The sequence below is a fragment of the Lissotriton vulgaris genome, chromosome 7 (assembly GCF_964263255.1).
Source record: "Lissotriton vulgaris chromosome 7, aLisVul1.2, whole genome shotgun sequence".
NCBI lineage: Eukaryota > Metazoa > Chordata > Amphibia > Caudata > Salamandridae > Lissotriton > Lissotriton vulgaris.
This window is the reverse complement of record NC_141695.1, coordinates 360,528,132-360,548,064: the sequence shown is the minus strand read 5'-3', so window position 1 is coordinate 360,548,064 and position 19,933 is coordinate 360,528,132. Positions and strand designations below refer to the sequence as shown.

Here is a 19,933-nt window from a genome sequence, read left to right as displayed (position 1 = left end):
TCAACATTCTTCGCATGCTCAAAAAAACATTTCGCTGGATCCCCACCGAAACCAGAAAAACAGTCACCCATGCTCTGGTCACGAGCCGACTGGACTACGGAAACACCCTCTACGCAGGTACTACCGCTAAACTCCAGAAGAAACTCCAACGAATCCAAAACGCCTCAGCCAGGATCATATTAGACATCCCGCGTAACGAACACATCTCTGGTCACCTGAAAGACCTCCACTGGCTACCCGTCAATAAGAGGATCACTTTCCGACTGCTAACCCACGCACACAAATCACTCTACGACATCGGACCAGAATGCCTCAACTCACGACTGTCCTTCTACACCCCCTCCCGCCAACTACGTTCTTCCAGCCAAGCCCTCGCCACTGTACCTCGCATCAACAAGACCACCATGGGAGGCAGATCCTTCTTATACCTGGCAGCTAAAACATGGAACTCACTCCCCACTTACCTTCGCCTTACCCAGAACCACCTAGCATTCAGAAAGCAACTTAAAACGTGGATATTTGACAAGTAATCCTCCTCCCCTCCCTAAGCGCCTTGAGACCCTCTGGGTATGTAGTGCGCTATATAAATTCTTTGACTTGACTTGACTTGACGTGTGATGGAACATCAGATGCATTCGCTACAATCTGCGTTTGCATCAATATTTTCTTAAGGTCGGTCCTGGCAGTGTGTGTTTTGAGTACTTGGGGACAGGGGGCGTAATCTCCCAACGCATGTGACCCCGCCCTGGTTAATTTGTAAAGCAAAGTGTATGGAGAGAAGATGGCCACGTGTGTCTCTTGGGCTGCTGCGTCCAGTTGGCAGAGGGGGTGGGGGAGATCCCCCTCCCTTCAACTCACGTTTAATGCCTCCTCAACACAACCAAGTGCGTCTAAAGAGGCGACAAGTGTGTGCATGCGGGTTAGATGCCCACTATTATATGCGGCGGTGCCAGTGAACCTTTTTAGCCTGTAGCATTTTCGCATTTAAATATTGACACAGTGCGATGTTAAAAGCGAAACTACAAGTCCCAACATGCAAAGTTCTGTTGACTACCATATCAGGATTGATTAAAGTTATCACACATGGACACTTTTTGACCGTGTTTCCTTCTGTCTTCCTTTGTGTCATTATAGTCCCTCTTTTCTCTAAAACTCATACATTTAAGGAATAAAAGCTCAAAGAGGGTGGAGAAGTCAGAATCGTTGAAACCTGGCTTTAGACACATGGAAGCAAACGACCCGAGAGGCAAGAAAATTAGGCAGGAAAGCTCTTACAGAAATGCTAAAATAAACATTTAGCAAATATTTTCCCAGTACTTGTATACATACGCCATTAATGTACTTTCTCTGTATGCTTGAAAACAACCGCACACTGAGCCATTTCTTCTAAACTCTGTAAAATAAGTGTAACTTTCTGTGATTGAAACAAATAACGTTTTGTCTAATGGAATTATCCCTTTCCAAGTTCCGCAGCAGCCCAATTTTGGAGGAAAGATCTATATTACAAAAATGTATGCAGCGGGGTCAATGCGCCTCGAGTGATGGAAACAGGAAATCCTTATGTGAGGCTGGGCTGCTGATTATTTTTCTGCAGCACGAATACTGTCGAGTCCTTCCGTGGCGCTTGCAATGTTAGTCAACTTAATTGAATTTGAAGTTTAACGAACTATAAAACTGGCCATACATACAGTTTGCTGCTCTTTAGAATTGTATTACGTAAAGCAAGTACCTTTGATCAGATATGCAAGAGTAGCATGTTTACGGAATTAATAACTTTTTGTTCGGGTGATATATTTTCATAACCTGACAATTTATATTTTACTTTGGAGGACATTGTGTGAAAGTTCTATTTTTCTCTGGTGAAGGATTTTGTGCATTTTTAAAACTCAAATGAGGCCGAACAAATTATGATAATTCTCGCCTTTAGTACTCTTTAAAGGAAAACTTCGGCATAATAATCCAATCTGTGCATTTTAAAATAATACATCTTCAGCTGCTGTGTATTTACCGGCGCCCGGTTGAATTTTTGGGTAAATTGACAAAAGGAATGTAACGCCCATATCCTGTTGAAAAAGGCGCAATACATTAAGGAACCGGTTGCTACCGATTTTGCGTTCTTCATGCACCCTGCAGTATGTGAATATAAATTAATCACACCATTGTATTTGGGCCCCCTCCTGTCCCCATACGTTTTTTTACATTTGCAATGCAGTGGGTGTGCCCTCGACCACCTAGGGTATTTTCTTTATCAAGAAGTTGCCTCTTTCCTTTGTTGTGCCGAAATGGTTGTGTTTGGAGGTCCATTAGCTGGGAAAATGGGAGAGCGCTTCCGCCGGTTTGTACTTAGCATGAAACAGCCTTATCTTTGGGGCAAGCAAGATTGCATCATAGTCCTCCACAGGCCGACTTTAGCCTGGGTCCCATACCCCGGCACTGATGGATTCTCAAAAGTTATAATATGCAGGAAAACATATAATGACATTTCCTAGGAGGAAGCAAATATTGGTTAGGCACGTACACCTGAAAACATTGAAAACATATGGTTAATCCCTATTTATCATATTTACCTAGATCAGGGTTCGGGAAGAACTTCAGACATGGGAACGCTCAGGTATGGGGACCAGATTCCGGGAAGGGTACGTCTACACGGGACACCACCTGGGACTGCTACTGGGACAGGACAGGGGGGCTCTGTGTGGGTGTGGGGGCTCTGTGTGGGGGGGGTCTCTGTGTGGCTGTGTGTGTGGGGGGGCTCTGTGTGGCTGTGTGTGTAGGGGGGGCTCTGTGCGTGTGGGGGGGGGCTCTCTGTGGGTGTTTGTGTGTGGCATTTGCGAGAGATTAAGCTATTGGCATTGTAAATGACAATGCCATTTATTTATGTTAAAAAAACATAAATAAAAATGTCAAGAGCAATGCCAATAGCTCTAACTTTAACAAAGGCAAAACCATTGCATTGTAAATGCTTGTTTATGGATGCTTCCACAGTACAAGAGACAGTTGGTTACCTTTGACGGCCTGCTCAACAGATTACGATCGGGTGTGTCCCAGGGGGAAATCAGTGTGTAATTGACCAAATGCAGTTTATTGGCAGAGCAGTCGTTGCATCTTGATCAACATATATTTAGTCAGAGTACCTTTTTATAGCCCCCTTCAACAAAGTATGAATACATCACTTCTCGATTGTTCATATGGGATTTGGAAACTGACGGCATGACTTTCATGCATGGAAATCTGAAACCAAGAATCTTATACAGTCCGTTTTTTAAATTAATTCTGATAGCCTGTAGAAATGGACTGTCATTGATTTTGATTATCTTGCAGTCATGTTTTCTACCCTGCTGGAATTTTCTATGGATTTCCTGGTTGTTGTTCACGATTCAACCACCACTGAACTAGGAACATCTATCGGTTATGCTGGCATTGAGTGTTTCAAGGAATAGTGGGAGACACTGGTGTTTTGCATCTCCTCCCCACAGATGCAGAACTGTGAATGTCTAGCCCCTCAGCTTTACACATGAGCTAGTTTACATGACTTGTTCATTAGAACAGAGCATTCATCTTGTTCCAGCAGATCTAGTGCAGCTTGCCCAATTTCCCTCTCTTCGGTCCTTGGAGAAAGTCCAACGAAATGAGCATATCACAAGGTCCTTGCATTCAATCGTCCTTTAGTATTGGGGCTCCTAAAATCAGTCTACCAGGCTTGTCCTTTGATCCTCATACATGTGTGTATTGGGGGCATGCGCAGAATGTTTGTAGGGTAGCCTGATCACGAGTCCTTCTCTCTTACTGCTTCCTCTAAAGTTATGAATGGGTCTGTATTTGATTATCTTAAAGTGTAAGCTTTGAGAAACGTAGACATTTCAGGCTCAAGGTTGTTCTGAAGAACCACCAGCATAAGTATGATTTGGTTTCGTATTATCCTTTACTGTGTGTGTGTGTGTGTGTGTGTGTGTGTGTGTGTGTGTGTGTGTGTGTAGATTATTCAGGTGAGTTTAGAACATGTTGAGAGTATGAGAACATGTGAATTCAAATCTAATCCGTGCACCTCATGTAATTTATGATTTAAACCAGCAGGCCCTGGTTTTACAGTAGAATCCGTATTTTTCAAATCAACGTGTGAAAGCCTAGATTCTAGTTGAAGCAGTGTATGTAAACCCTCCACTCTGTGGTTACCTCATGAAAGATTTGCTTAGTTAAGGGATGTGTAAATATTTTCAAAGGTCTGTTTTATTGGAGAAGTTTGACATTTTGATTCGTATGTTCCTAGGGATACATGAGAAATGTTGTTTTTTTGTCATCTGCATCTTATTTCTAACCCTGGATATCTGTAAAATCTGACTTCCTATTATGTGCTGACTAGGAAACTCTAATCTCCGAAGGCAATATTAATTGCCAACCCTTTACCCAATAGATGTCTGGAGTCCTGAAACACTTCATACAGGAATCCAAATTGTGGATTTTCCCTGTAACTGAGCTAAAGGCCGCTTGATGAGGGACGATCTGAAACGAGAAACGAGAGCAAGTTAATGATAGTTGGGGAAAGTTTGTGTGATGGAGTTGGTAATCTACTATTTTTTTTTCACATAAAGGCTTCAGCATTATAATTTGGGAAATGGTGCCTCCATGGAGAATGGAATGGATGCTCAGATGCAGGAGAATCCGGAATGGGAAAAAGCCCGCCAGGCTCTGGCAAACATCAGCAAAGCAAACTCTACTGCCGGTGTTAGTAACGAATCCTGTGAAGGCCAGGAGAACGTACAGGTAAAGTGGAATGTTTTTATCTTCAAGGGGTTGCTTTGCAGCGATGAGGTACACGATGGATCATTAGACCGTCTCAGCATTGAATAGCAGTAATTTTCTAAACTTGTCACTGAAACTTGCTGCAGATATGTTAATCAATACATCATCAAGGATGATTAACACAATGCAAAAATGTCTCTGGGACCACTTCAAAGAAACATTTGTATTGAAACTGAGACCGACATGACCACATCTTAATTTTTTTTTAAGGAGACCCTTTTATTGCTTGTAGAATTATATTGTTTTCATTTCATTATTTTTTATTTGTTGTATGACTTCTTGGTTTTGAGGGCTGTTGAGTTGTCTGTGGTAGTCTGATGGGTTATTTGTTAGATTATGCTGTTCTTTAGTGGGCTGAGATCCTTGAACCCCAATATATTTATTGGTGCATGAAGTTCATAATACGTTATAGCAGTTGTGAAACTGATAAGAAAGTTAGTCTCGGCCCAACTCTATTTGTATTTGGAAAATACTATGGTGTACAGGAAGGTTTTGTAACTGAACCAGTCATCACCTCAACCACAGACAATATTCATATGTAGCTGATGACTGCTATTCAGAAGTAGTGATACTAATGGATTTAATTTTCACCTTTGGCACTACATGAAAATATTCAAAAGTGATGGCTTTGCATTATTAGAAATGTAACACTTTGAACGGCTGATCTATTTGGATGCATAGCTTGCCTTAGCAGCAGGTAGTGCTCTTTCCCACAACCATACGTAAACTGTCAGCCGCAGGGCAGGGATTTGTACTCGTTTGCAGCATAATTATATTTCAAATTGCCACATAACCCATAGCATGCTGCAGATTCTAGATCAAATGGATCTAAAGTTACCAAGAACGTGGGAAAGTGTTGCAGCGCTGTGAAAGACCCATTAACATAGGTTGACCAGTCCACTTTCTGTTGCTTATTGCTGTATTTGGGTATTAAACTGAGACCAATTCGATTAAATCTTTGCCCAGCCAGTTTTAACCCGTTTAAAATTACAAAATAAGTAATACTGTCACAAAATGTGCTCTCTTTTGTTGCTGCATAATTTAGCCAAGTCTGCCACATAATTTGGTCTTCTCCTGCCCCAAAATTCCAGTGGCCCTGACCTAATTGGCATTGTAAATGACAAAGCTATTAATGTAGCTATTTTTTTTTGTTTGTATCTGCTGTTGTAAATATGCAGCGTGTTCTTCTGAAAGCTGGCGCCATGCCAGGGTCATTCTTTGGGTGCTTTTTTTATTCACTGCAAGTGTTAAAAGCCTTAAAAAAGGACTTCCCTGGCTGCTTTTAAACAGCATGTTTTTGGTGCAATATGGCGCCATGCCACGTTTATTTATTTCATGCTTTAGGCTACAGTGTGACTGTTAAAAGCTTCACAAAACAGCTCCTTCACGAAATATCTACAATTTTTTGACCAATTTAAACTATTACTCAAGAAATATTCATTGAATGTTATGACTAAAATGTTGACTATTCTCACTTATTTACTAAACTTCCTTCTTTAACTACTTGTTTGCTTTTGCAGCGCTAATATACTGCTCTTTCAACCGCATACTTCTTTAGATACCTATTCTATTCTCATGTTCTAATCAGTTATTTGTACTATCAATACATCTACATCATGTAAATACAACACATATTGCAATACAAATGCTATAGGTGTTACATTTGCACAAGTTATTACTATTGCCATTGTAAACAACAAGCTAATAATGTACCGATTTGCAAACCCAGCACATAAATAAAAAAATTGTCATTTACAGTACCAATAACTCCAACTTTTCTAATGCGGGACCTATTGCATTGCAAATGCTTGTTTTTTTTAAGCAAACCTCAGATTTCTTTGCGCCCAGCTGTGGTTGTATAATTTCGTGATATTAGATAATGGATTTTTTTCCCCTATGGTACACTTTTTTTTTTTTTTGTCTCCCCCTTTTTGATTAGTCTCAAATAATGGTGTCTTGCCGTTCAATGCAGTGTTTCATTGAAATTGGGAATATGTCCAAAGTTTAATCTATTGTGCTTTTTGCTGTTCTTCTGGTGATCCAGTGAATTTGTCTTGAATGCCTGCACTTAATATTCGGCAAGTTGCGATTGAGAAGTGTGGCTCAATGATTAGAGCGGCAGACCCTGATGCAGAGGTCTAGCCCGGGACCAGGGTTCAATTCCCCGCCTCGGCGGGTCTTGGGCTCAAAATTCCACGGACCTGATAATTCTCGCCTCGGTGCCTATTCCAATCCTGGAGTCCCACTCTACAACTCTGGGCAATAGCTTGCTTAATCTCCACAACGGCCCCCACAACGCTATGGATGCCTGGCCTCCACCTTGGGGGTGCCCAGGAGTGGACGCCTCACAGGGATAGCCAGGATGGGTTCCACAGCGGTATTCGTACAAGCGCCTTGAGGCCCTTGCGGGTGAGTAGTGCGCTATACAAGTATCAATTTACAGTTGATGGTGGTGCAGACTGGACATAATACCAATTCAGAAGCCTTGTAATAAAAGGACACTTTTCTTAGGCCTAGGAGGCTTCCTCGTTCTGTCTTCTGCAAGTCGACATATCTGAAAATGTAAGAAGATATTACTCTGTTATTATTGACCTAAAGGATTAGGTCAGTACAGTCAGTCAAGGGTTACTCTGGTCCTAGGTACTACAAATCTAAATCGTATTGATCAGTTGCTGAGTGCTGGGACTTTTTGTATCGTATTGCTGGAAGGCAGTCATAAGTCTGTCATTATTGGGGTGGGAGTCTTCAAAGCCAGCATTCAGACTGGTAGAGGAAATGGAAAATGTTGAAGAAATGAGTCCTGTGCCAAAGGCTGTCTAGTTTCTAATGGTTGTGGTGATCCAGCACGTGTAAAGGGCAGTTGCTGCAGGGTGTTACATCAAGTAGCATCCATTCACCATTTGTCTGCTGTGTAGCTGCTATTCAGACACCTAAACCTGAAGCCGAGACATCCCACAATTCTGGAGGAACCCAGACTACATACTAGTGTGATTTTCTGATCTGTGTCCATGAGAAAACGTTCCTCACAAATCGAAGGCCTGACACCCTGGTTATGGTGAAGGGACAGACCTTCAACCAGGGAAGCTAGAAGGCAGTCTCGCAACACAGTAAATGTAAACGGGCATGTTCTTTTTGACTACAGATCCCCGCTACCATTCAATGCGTAGTATGGGTTGATAGGGCAGTAGCCACCACAACTCAAGTTGATTCACTTTGGGTATCTTAACCCTTCGAGCACAACTATGAACACAATAATAAGATGGAGCACCTCCAGTGGACTTATGATTGGCACGTTCATTGAAGGGCAACACCGGCTTAATCTCCAAAATAAAGCTGAATGGCACAAACTTTCCAGGCCATTCAGAAGCGTTTAGCCCCCGTTATTTTATTTCTATCTAGCACCTCAGTTCATTAACTCCCCTGCTTTTACATACCTCCTAGTAGAAGTCAGACAAGTCCCACAGTCCCAGGATTGACAGTTGTACATGTCACAGCAACATTGTCAACGTGGCTTCTGATATGAAACTATTTAAATATAAGTGGAATGTCAAGAACTGTGGGGCAAACTTATTCAGAGCAGAGGTGCTAAAAATAGTGAAACCATCCAGGAGTGCCCACTGGCTCCACTTGTATTTAGATATGTAGGGCTCTGCATTAGGCTTTCATTTTTCATATCTTCTTTTTGGCCTGAGGTTAATGGTCCATTGTTTGTTCTTGTTAAAATCCATTAGGCTGTCGCGTGCTGCTTTCTCAGCAGGATGGGTCCTATACTCTCCATTTCACATATGTTTCGTCTTTATTGTTTTGAAATGGCTTGTGTTTTACTACATTGCCCATGGTGAGGTATTAGAATTGTATATCTGTTCTTTATTTCACCTATTTTCTTACTGTCAAAAATGTAATATCACCACTTCCTTTGCCTCCTTTTCAAAGTATCCAGTTGGAGATCCGGCAACTATGCAACAGCAACAGTATTACCAGTGGTACCAACAGTATAACTACCAGTATCCATACAACTATTACTATCCCATGGTGAGTAATTTAGTCCTTTCCAGTGGTAATATGTCTGTCTTTGTTGGTGTGTTTTGATGGAGCATTTATGTGTTGAAAACCAGTGGGCACAAATGTGACCATTGTGCCAACATCCACTGTATAGATTACTCATTTGCAAAGCTGTGCTCTCATACCCTCCACACGCCTAGTATAATACTGTTGGAAAATGTTCTCTCAAAGATGGTCCAGAGAAATTCTGAATTGGAAGCCCTGGTCATGAATATAGGCAAAACTATTGTTGTTTGTGTTGGCAGTTTTTTCTTTAAGGTAACTTTATTTAGGCAGTATGTTACTTTTGAAAATGTCAAGTTTTATATAGCGCGAACAAGATCTTTGCAGATATCAGAGCGCTTTACAGAAACAGTAGGTAGGAAAACAAACTGTTGAAAACAGTGTAATATTCGGTAGGGAGTGAGTTGCAAAGTAGGGTAGTACTCGCACAAGAGTATGCACACTAATAACAATCAAGAAGCAATAATATTGAAGCCATGCAATGACGATTCAAGTAAGATTATAGCACCCCAGAGGGTGAGTAAACACACTGTTGAGAACAGAATAATAGGCAGTAGTGAATGGATTGCAAGTTAGTAAGGCACTCAGGTCACAGTGTACAGCCCTAGTAAACAATCTGGAAACCAAATAATAAGGCATCCGTGCTATGATTTTGGTCCAGTAGCAGTCGTAGAAGAGTCTAATATAGATAAGCAATCAGGTAGCCGGTAGACTAGGAGCCCTGTACTGTCATTGATCCAGTAGCAATAGGGTTCAGGTGAACTTAGCCATAAGGATGGCTTTTACCTCTTTCTTGAAAAGTACAGAGGAGGGGATAAGCCTAGTTTCTGGCGGGAGTGCATTCCAGATCCTGGGTGCCATTCCTGAGAAGGAGCGTTTGTATGTTTTTTCCTTCCGGAATCTGCGAGGTTTCAGGAGGAGATTCTTTGTGCTTCTGTTGGATCTCGAGCCTCCTGATATAGTCAGTTTGTGAGTGAGGTAGTTGGGTGACTTGTGGTGTACGGCCGAATGTGTCATACAGGCAATTTTCAGCTGAACTCTGGCTTCAAACGGCAGCCAGTTCAGGGCTTTTAAGTCAGGGGATATGTGCGAGTGTTTTCTTGAACCAGTGATGAGCCTTGCGGCCGCGTTCAAGGAGGCTCGTAGGGGCGCCGTTGTTGTTAGGGGGAGCCCGCTGAGAGCCACAATTCCGTAGTCTATGCGAGGAATGACTAGGGCTTGTACAACAGTTCGGAAGTCCTTGGGTGGTAGGAATGGTTTGAGTTTTCTCAGCGTGTTGATTTTGAAGTTGGCACCCTTGGTTGCTTTGCTAATATGCTGCTGCATGTCGAGATTGGAGTCAAGTGTGATGCCAAGGGATTTCGCCGAGTCCACGATGGTGGGCTGGACATTTAGTGCGGTTAGATGATTGAGCCAGGTTTGGGTGATGGCCTTTTTCGCAGGAGGTGAGATCAGAAGGAACTCAGTTTTCAGAGCATTTAGTTTAAGGTGATTGTCGGCTAGCCATGCTTGAGTGTTTCTTAGTGTGGCATTCAAAAGTTTGATGTCTTCAGGGGATTGAAGTTTGAGGTAGAGCTGAGTGTCATCTGCGTACATATGATGCTTGAAGCAAGGTGGTGAGTGGTTCCATGACGAGGTTGAACAGTGTGGGGGATAGGGAGGAGCCTTGTGGGACGCCTAGTGTTACGGGCACAGGCGAGGACAATGCGTTGATCTTGAACTTCTGAGACCGGTTGTGCAGAAAGGAAGTGAACCATTTGAGAACCGTCCCAGATATGCCCATTCTGTTGTTTAACAGCTCCAGTAGATTCTCGTGTTTGACCGTATCAAATGCGGAGGAGAGGTCAAGGAGGATGAGGAGGCAGGACTCGTTGTGATCAAGGATTTGGAGGGCGTCATCAATTATGTGTGTCATAGCCGTTTCCGTGCTATGTTTTGCTCTGAATCCTGATTGGTGAGGGTTGAGGAGGTCAAACTGCTCAATGTGTTTTGTCAGTTGGAGTTGTACGCATTTTTCTAGCAATTTGGCCAGAGTGGGGATATTGGTGATAGGTCGGTAATTGTTTAGGTCGGCCGGGTCAGCTGTGGGTTTCTTGAGTATAGGCGTGACCTGCCCTATTTTGAGGGAGTCTGGGATGAGTCCTTGTTGCAAGGAACAGTTGATGATTTTAGTCCAGAGTGGGAGGATCATGGGGGTGAAGGCTTTAACAGCGTTGGCAGGTAGGGGGTCTGTGAGGTGATTGGCGGGTTTCAAGTTGCCGAGCAGCTTGTGAATTGATTCTTCAGTATAGGTGTTACTAGAGTATTTAAATAAAAAAACGCTGGTAAGGTCCTGAAATTTTTGTGTAATGTCGTAGATCCTTTTTGAGGTAGAGGTTCATAGAAATTGGTGAGCAATGCCCGTTTCAGATTTTTATATAGACAGAAGTATGTATAAGGAATACTGTCGTCCAAAACAAGTTGATATCTTCATGCCCAATCAAGGTATGCTGTTTTCATACAGAGATGGTGAATCCCAGTGACCATCAGCAATTAATCCAACTTGCCACGTGCAAAAACGTTGATTTGTAATTGGAGGAAGGCGAACAAATACCTGCTGTGGTAAAGGCATTCAAGCAGTGCATATTGGCATGGTTTGAAAGGCAAGCCATGCCTAAGACTGTACCCAGGATATAGTATTTTTTTAGGCTGAGGTTTGTGTTGCTGGTAATGTAGTAGATTATGGTGTCTTTGCATCCACGTACATTCTAGTCTGCTTAGTTGATTCAGTAAGGAACTTACCTTCAATAACATGTTACAATTGAGAAATCTTATTACTACAGTAGCGTTGCCTCAAAAGCATGTGAGATAATTTTCCCTTCCCAGGAGAGCTGTTCTCAGTGTTCAGAAACCATTCCATAATGTCCATCCACCACAGTGGGTGGGAGATATGGTGAGTGGGTAGAAATATTTTGCTATCCCTCGGTCATCACCATATCAAATTCAAAATAGGGCTATTAAAAAACTTGCCAGTCTTCTGCTGTGATCCCAGGGTTTGTTTTTTAAACAGTCCACTTTACTGCTTCCACAAGGAAACCGCACCAAAAGGTCAGGTGGTGCCATTATCCAGCTGCAACCTACTGACTTCCGAGGGCCGCCTCAAAAAGTAGCATCTGTGAGCTAGCTTGGCCTCTTGGCATTAGCATACATTCCAACTCCTGAGTAGAGGCGATGAGCAGAGCATATTGGACCATCTGCCTTAGGCTGTTCATATCAACTGTCTGCAGGGGCAGAACTGTATTAGATTTTAGCTTTAGATTTGAGGTTGGTTGGGCAGACTCTGTAAAACTCCCAATTGCGATTGCAACACCCTATGTGGCACAAAAGATATTCTTGGGCTTTGTGAGTTGGTGGTGTTGGGTTCATTGCAGTCGTATATGGACCCAGTTATACCAGGCATTGGCAAGGAGGAGCCTTAAACTATATAGTGACACAGACAACCCCTTAGAATTTTTCTAACTCTGGTAAAGGGCGTCATAAAATGAAAACCCCTCTGCCACGCTGAGCAAAAGTGTGGATGGTAGTTGTCCTGGATGGTAGCAAGAAGAATAGTGAGGCACCTCTCTTCTAGCCAGAGGTTTGTTTCCTGCCCTGTTTCCAGTGTAGTGGAAGGTCTACACTTCCCCTAGGTATATTGTTCAACCCCCTCTGCATTTCTGGTATGTTGTCTCCTCCAAGGGGCCTCCTTTACCCCGGAAGAAATCGCAAGGCATTTCCCAGTATGGGCGAGGGTACATCTTTCAGCACAACCAACTTACTTCGTGGGGAATTCCAAAACCTATTTTACTCGAGATACTTCTCCGGGAGAGGGGCCAAAGCATACTCTAGCTACTTTCTGGTAGACCGAAAGGATCTGCAGGAAAATGGAGCCCCATAGTAGATCAAATATGTCTCGGCAGGCTCATTTACCAAAATAAGCTCAAGGACAAAGGTGTCCGATCCGCAAAATGTTTTTATTATATCTATTTACATACACTGAATTCACTTGAAACCGTTAAAAAAAAAAAAAATTACATTGTTGGTATATAGCACGTAACATAACACAGAATTGCCATTCTAAACTCCTCATATAAAACGAGCCTTGCAAGGAGGAGAGACTTTTCTGGATTCGAATGAGTGACCTGCAGGTCAAATAAAAGCAGGAGGCACATTCCCTTCTAAGCGATCGTTTCAGACCTAAAGTATGGGGTGTTTTTTATTTCTGTTAGCAAAAACGTGTTTCTGGGGCATTTTTTAGTATTTGAAGTGATAATATATCACCTGTGTGCGATTCAGAAAATTGTGTTAATTGCATTAAAACAGTTGTCGGGTAAGATGCTTTTTCAAGAATTAATTTAACTTTTCATAGTTTTTAAAACCGGATGCCTTTTACATATTTTTCTTTTAGATTTGACTAAATGTGGCACCGCAGTTCTTCTAGGTTCCACTATGAATATTACATGCCTAATGGTATTACAGACCGGATGCAACTAAGCGTACTTAACTTGGGAAATACATTGCTGCCAAACAGCTGATGCATGGGCTTATTCACTAGGTCTGCCATTATTGTTTTAATGCGTTCAAACGCAGATATGCACAAATGTGCACAGATTTGTTGTATGCCTCTTTGCAACCTGTTTATAAGGCGTGGTCCTATGAGGCACAAAAGTATGGGGGTTACAGAAAGCAGGGCATATATTTGTACTTGTCTGTGTTCGTACGTGTAAGTATATTCAAGCCGGACTTGTTGGATTTGCCAGTGGTTGTTTCTGTGTGAGGTCTGTTGCTCTGGCCGTTACGTTTGTGGTGTGGACTTAAAGATATTTGCATCCAAGTGTTGAGAACTTGGAAATGTACTGTTAGGCTGCCAGGATCTCAAGTTTTCAGTGGTATGCTGCAGCTTCCTACCCAGTGCAAGTACTATGATCTCCCTGATCTATGGTGTTGTTTCTGTGGCAGGTCAAGCAGCCATGTTTTCATGTCGAAATAAATTGTTTTGGTGAGTACACATTTTGAGGTATAGAGTGCATTGTATAATTCACATGTATTTGTACTTTCTTTAGAATGTGTATCCTGGGTATGCAGCCCCAGGTCAGTACAGTTTGCCCGGATCATACCCACCTTCCCAGCAACCACAGCAACCGCCTCCGGCACATGGACAGCACCAGGGAAGTTCCAACCAGGTAAATTGGGTCTTCGCTGTGCCGACAACTTGAAATTGCTTAGTTTGTGCTCTAGTGGTTAAAGAGTGTTGGTATATACGCACAAAAAGTACAACACTTTCTTGCTACCTATTTGCTGACCTTTATAATTTTGCTGTTCTCTTCTGTCTAAACAGGCAGTACTCTTCCATAACCTTCTATTTTGTGCTCTTCTATTTTTAACTCAAGAATACTTCATTTACACTAGAATAATGGCTGCTATTTCAGTGTAAGGATATTTCCCTACCCCATAACAAATTTGTAATGAAGTTCATTTGATTAAGCTGTTTTCATCTTTGTTCTCTTGTCACTTTGTATATGCACCATTAACAGTGTCCATATACTTCACTAGAGTCAGTAAGTGGATTTGTAGGAAAGCGAGTTTATGCAGCCGTAACAGTAAATACCATGCATTTTTCTTATGCATTCATACTTTTTCAGCCCCCTGTACCTGGCATGGAGGAGGCCATGCCCTACTCTAATATTCAGCCACAGATAACTGCACCTAACCAGCCCACACAACCCTCCCAGCAACAGCATGGAAACCGCTCGAAGGCACCTACAGTTCAGCAAGGAGGAGGGTCAGGTGGGCCGCACCCTCAGAAGCAATTGCCTGCAGCCTCTTCTAACTACAACCAACACTCGTACAACGAATCGGCAAAGGCAAAAAAAGGCCAGCAAATGTGGAATCGTATGAAACGTATGTTGTCACCTTTCTGGCATTTTCTCTGTCATTCAGACACAAAACAACATAGACCTGTGCTTGGGCTAGAATGACCTTTACCAGCATCGGGGTAGGTCAACTCCTTTCCAAATGCTATGCCCTGCTCATGCTTATTAACGCAAATACACAAATGTACTTGTTAGTGTATGCCTTCCTTGCTTCCTCATTACCCCATCCCCCCCAGCTTAGACCACCAACCAGCCCTGGTATCTTAATGGATTGGCATTCTATTTTTGCCATATTTCATCTGTTTGTCATTATTTAGTCTTGTCTTCATTAGTTGAAAGAATGTGCTGTTCATGTCGCTTATTACGGAGAGTGTTTTCTGACATAAAAAGCATTTTGTTATCCATGAGCACTTAAGCTAAGCTCTGTCACTTAATTGCGGTGTCCCCTCTTTTAATTATATTAATGTCAAAACTACCAGCAACCATGACCATGGCTAATCTTTGTTTACAGAAGCTCCTGGAACTGGGGGCTTGAAGTTCAACATTCAGAAACGTCCCTTTGTCCTAGCAAGCCAGAGTTTTGGATCCTCTGAGCATCAGACTAATGAAACTGACCGTCAGCAGCATCAGCCGCAGACAGTGCACCAGCAACAGATGACAAACAGTGAGAAGCGGAATGATCACGGGTAAATATTTCTCACTGGTGTACTTCCATATCTGTAGGCTACCAGGTGCTTAACATTTGGCTATCCATTTTTGTAATAAGATTGAAGCAACATGAGTGATTTTTCATGAATAGTAAATCAGAACCCAAGAATTCTGTTCCTCTTAAGCGTTGCAGTTTTGATGTCTATCCCCTTGAATTACAATCTAAAAAATTCTGTGAATATATGGTGACCGGCGTCATCTGGAAATGTGAACTTGTGCTAATGCATCATTTTGAATGTGGCATTGTTTGGGCCGTAATTGGTTGAAGTGTGGGTGTATTCTAAAATTATAACCTTCATATTGGAAGCATCTGCTATGTGTGCAGATACTTTGTGCCAGAAAAATTGCTCTTTCTACGCTTTGATATTCACAGTTAAAATCATGCATTTTGTCCCATTGCCACTTAAGTCTTCCAAATAGATGACATCAAATGATGAGCATTCTGATGGGGTGCATATTGAGCAGTCGTGGCTTTTTAAAGAGAAATATATTTTTTTTTGTTCCATTCTTTTTAAGTCCATGGAATTAAAAAAAAATTAATAGGTTTTTTAAATACTGCAATTACTGTAGTTGGTCCTACGCCCTCTTTGACCTGCAATCAGTACGTTGTTTATGAATCTCAAAATCAAGTAGTACGACACTAGCACTGTGCCTCAGCTCTACACATCTGTGCACTTTAAAATGAATTATCCTGTTTCTTTGAGTTGTAGCCTACGAAAGAATACCTAAATGTGAAACCTGTCCCTTTCTAACTTTGATATCCAGAGTTTTTCCCTGGCTCTATTAATAGTTACAATTTTACAAACAGTTGTGAATATGGGGTCTGGGTCTATCAATCAAAACCTTGTCTGTAAAGACTTACGAGTCCTTTAAAAAAAAAAAATCTTAAAATCATTAAATCTTTTACATGTTCAAAGATTTGCATAACAATTTCTTTTTAATACTTTAAAAAATGGGTGACAATTGTTGCTTTTCCAGTTTGTAATACATATAAGTAATTGAAACCCCTCACAACTGTTCTAACAGTTCTGTCTTTAAGTTTGAAATATGTTTTCCTGTCTTGTATTAGAATGACCTCCCATCACTAAGGGCATTAATTCATTCGATCCCCTTATCACACAGTGATTCCTTCACATTTTTTTTCCTCTTCTGCTTGATTAAAAAGAGCTGGAGTCCAAGCAACATACAGTTTTTATCTTTGGACATGGTACAGCATACTATTCAGCAAACACAACAAGATGATGGACGAAGTGTTGAAACATTTCAACCACTCATGCCCCTGCAAGATATGAGTTGAGTCCATTGTTCTTTTGCTCACTTTGCCACCCCAGTTTGGACCCAGCCATATGCAAATAAGCCTTTACCCTGCTCCTCATGGAAATAAAACAGCCCGCGCTGCCATTTGCTACCTGGACCCAGAAACGGGCATCCAAGAACATTGTTCTTTGTGATGTTTCTTTTTTAGTCCTGCCTCATATTGAAGCGGTTTCAATCCATTATGAAGGAGAGGGTATTAAGAACCAAATGGAAAACTTAATTACCATAAGTATTTCACAGAGAAAATATACTTTTTGCACTGTTTTACTTCCCCATTCACTTTTAGAAATGATAGGGTCAACTAAAGAGTGGAGTACTTTTTATAATCTAGATCTGTAATGCCAGTGGGTTATTTTAATGTTTTATGCAATTGCTAAATACAGAAATAAATGATGGATTGCTAGTCTTTCACTACTATGATAATGAGGTAAAATAATGCTTAATGTTTGCCCTGCAGAGCTGAAGGCAAATTCACTTTCCTGATTGTAGTAAATAATGCTTTATTTATTTGAAAAGTTTTCTAAATCACGAACATGACCCTGCTGGGTATCGGAGCGCTGTACAGTTGAGCCCGCTTGTTAAGCTAGAGCAGGAAAACATAAGAGATAACTTCGCATATACAGCAGAAGCACATCTGAGACACAAATAGACCCAAACAGTTAACAAGATGCAGATTGCATAGTAGATAAGGGAAGACAGGATTGTAAGAGCAATTCAAATAATTTGAAATGCTGCATTACTATTAAGATAAATTATACTTCCTACGTTTTAGCGAACTTAAGCCATTTAATCCACATATTTACAGTTATACTAAAGTTTAGTTGTTCTGCTTTCTTCACCGTGAGCGAAGCTCCTCTCCTTCCACTCAGCAGTAGCAATGTCTGTGAATGTGGCTGGAAGCATGTAGGCAGGAAGCTGAATAGTGGCAGTGTTTGATGGTGAGCTGTATAAAGAGTGATGGTGACGACTACTTGGGGATGTTGAGGACTGTATGTGGAGGTGATCAAAGTAAACTTTTAACTGAGATCTTGAGTATTTCAATAGTTTAGCAGCATAAGCGTGAAATTTGATGCAGTCACATTTTCATTATCTATTTTAGAAAAGTGACTGCAGCTCGAATGTTTGTAACTAAAATATTGTTTAATGGGTAGATGTGGGTTTGATGTGGAATTTGACGACTGTTTTCATTTGTAGCAGCAGTGCATCTACAAAGACAGACGACTGGCCCCAGGCCTTAAAAGAATATGTTCAGCGCTGTTTTACAGCTTGTGAGTCAGAAGAAGACAAGGATAGGACTGAAAAACTACTAAAGGAGGTGCTGCAGGCCAGGTTACACGATGGAACTGCCTATACTATAGACTGGAACAATGAGCCACTTCCAGGGTAAGTAGAAATGACAGGTACATTTTCTGTCCAAAGTTGTACAGAAAGAGAGGGGACGAAAGCAGCAAAGAGACATGTTTTAAATGTTGTATACATACTGTATAGAGTACTGAAACAAAAGAAACCTAGCAAAATACTGGTGGTTTGTTACAACGCTTACACAAGGAGATGATGGATGGAGCAATGAAACTTTTCAGACACACACACCCAGTCACAGATCTGTGTTGAATCCATCATCGTTCATTAGCTCACTTCGCGGCCCCAGTTCAGACACAGCTATATGCAAATCAGTCTCGACCCGGTCCCCCATGGGAACCGTCCATGCGGAACTGCCAAGCCATATCTTCCCTGGACTGGAAACGAGCATCCCGGGACCGGTTTCGGGATAACCGCCCTCATCAGCCAGGCTAGCTTCAGTCCAGTGGCAGTGAGAAAGGGACCCACGTCTGGGACTACTCTGCCCACCTAGGGCGAACAAAGCAAACTAAAGGTGATAATGGATGGAGCGCTGAAACTTTTCAGACATTCACCCCCAGTCACAGATCTGGGCTGAATCCATCCTTGTTCTTTGGCTCACTTCGCCACCTCAGTTAAGACCCAGCTATATGCATATCAGTCTTGACCCTCTGTCTCCTGGGAACAATCCAGCCCGAACTGCTAAGCCACGTCTTCCATGGCACGAAACAAAGTATACTGGGACTGGTTTCGGGGGAACAGTTTCAACGCTCCGTCCATCATCTTCTTGTTTGCTTTATTACAAAGCTTACCGGACTTACGTTGGCCCGTTTGTATTTGATCACATGGCTAAGTCTGTCTGTCACAAGATGAGTAAATCACTTAAAGTTAACAAGTGTGTGTACATTCAACATTCCCAATGTTTTCTTGCACAGTGCCAGCAGAGTGTGCAGGCAAAAATCTCCCCTTTGGAGGGTGTGCAGAATGAGTCAAAGAACATAATAAAATAACAGGGTGAGTTGTTAGGCAACAGTAGCTGGGCAAGGTACTACACTTGTCAGTCATTGTGCGCACTGCATTGTCTCTAGCCTCCTAACTGCTTTTCCTGCATAATATAGTTGATCTTAGTTTGTATTGTTCTCTAGAAGCACTCCTTGGGTAATAGAAAGTGTCTGAAGTGAGTAAAACATGAAAACTTGTTGCACTTGAACCCAACCAATATGTCCTATTCTACGGCAACTGGAATTCCCCACCACTGCTCTTCTCAAATATGGATATAGAGGAGGTTAGCACTAATGATTTAAAGTAGCTTCAAGTCATAACAGAAGTATTTTTCTTCATCCCATCAGGCAATCTTTTGTTATGGATTATCTTAGTGGTCAAGGCTTTCTCCAAATCCCAGGTGGACAACAATGCTTTTTACTAGTAATGCACAATAGTTTCTAGTTTTCTTATCGCATCCTGAGAGCCATCAACGAGTTTGAATTTCAAACTGGATATTCTTTTCAAACACCATTTGGGTACGACTGTCTCACTTCTCATCTGGCTAAACGTTCTACCCTAACATTCACTGTTTACAGTTAAACAATGAGAGGCTTACGTACGGAGTAGGTGATGGAATTTTTGGAATGTGTTTTCAAAAGAGGTTTCTGTGTGGATATTTAAAGAGTACAGACACTGAATGCCTAAGTGTCAAACAACTACAGTTTTCTTCTTCATACACATTTGACACCACTTATCTTAATAGCGAGACAGTATGAGGCACATTCAAACATTGATCATGGGTGCAGGGATTCCTCTGCATAGCGCCTTTT

At 41.8% G+C, this 19,933-nt stretch overlaps 1 protein-coding gene across 2 annotated transcripts in view; it reads left to right on the top strand.

The window, feature by feature from the left end:
- LENG8 (leukocyte receptor cluster member 8) overlaps positions 1 to 19,933 on the top strand; it is a 141,110-nt gene that overhangs the window by 13,091 nt on the left and 108,086 nt on the right. Inside the window, exons 2-7 of one of the 2 annotated variants that reach the window (XM_086930261.1) lie at positions 4,590 to 4,761; positions 8,734 to 8,832; positions 13,947 to 14,066; positions 14,526 to 14,784; positions 15,268 to 15,442; positions 17,976 to 18,164. In XM_086930261.1, the coding sequence (XP_086786387.1) occupies positions 4,590 to 4,761; positions 8,734 to 8,832; positions 13,947 to 14,066; positions 14,526 to 14,784; positions 15,268 to 15,442; positions 17,976 to 18,164 (1,014 nt within the window). The remainder of the gene's footprint in view (positions 1 to 4,589; positions 4,762 to 8,733; positions 8,833 to 13,946; positions 14,067 to 14,525; positions 14,785 to 15,267; positions 15,443 to 17,975; positions 18,165 to 19,933) is intronic. The other variant, XM_086930262.1, reaches the window with a different exon arrangement.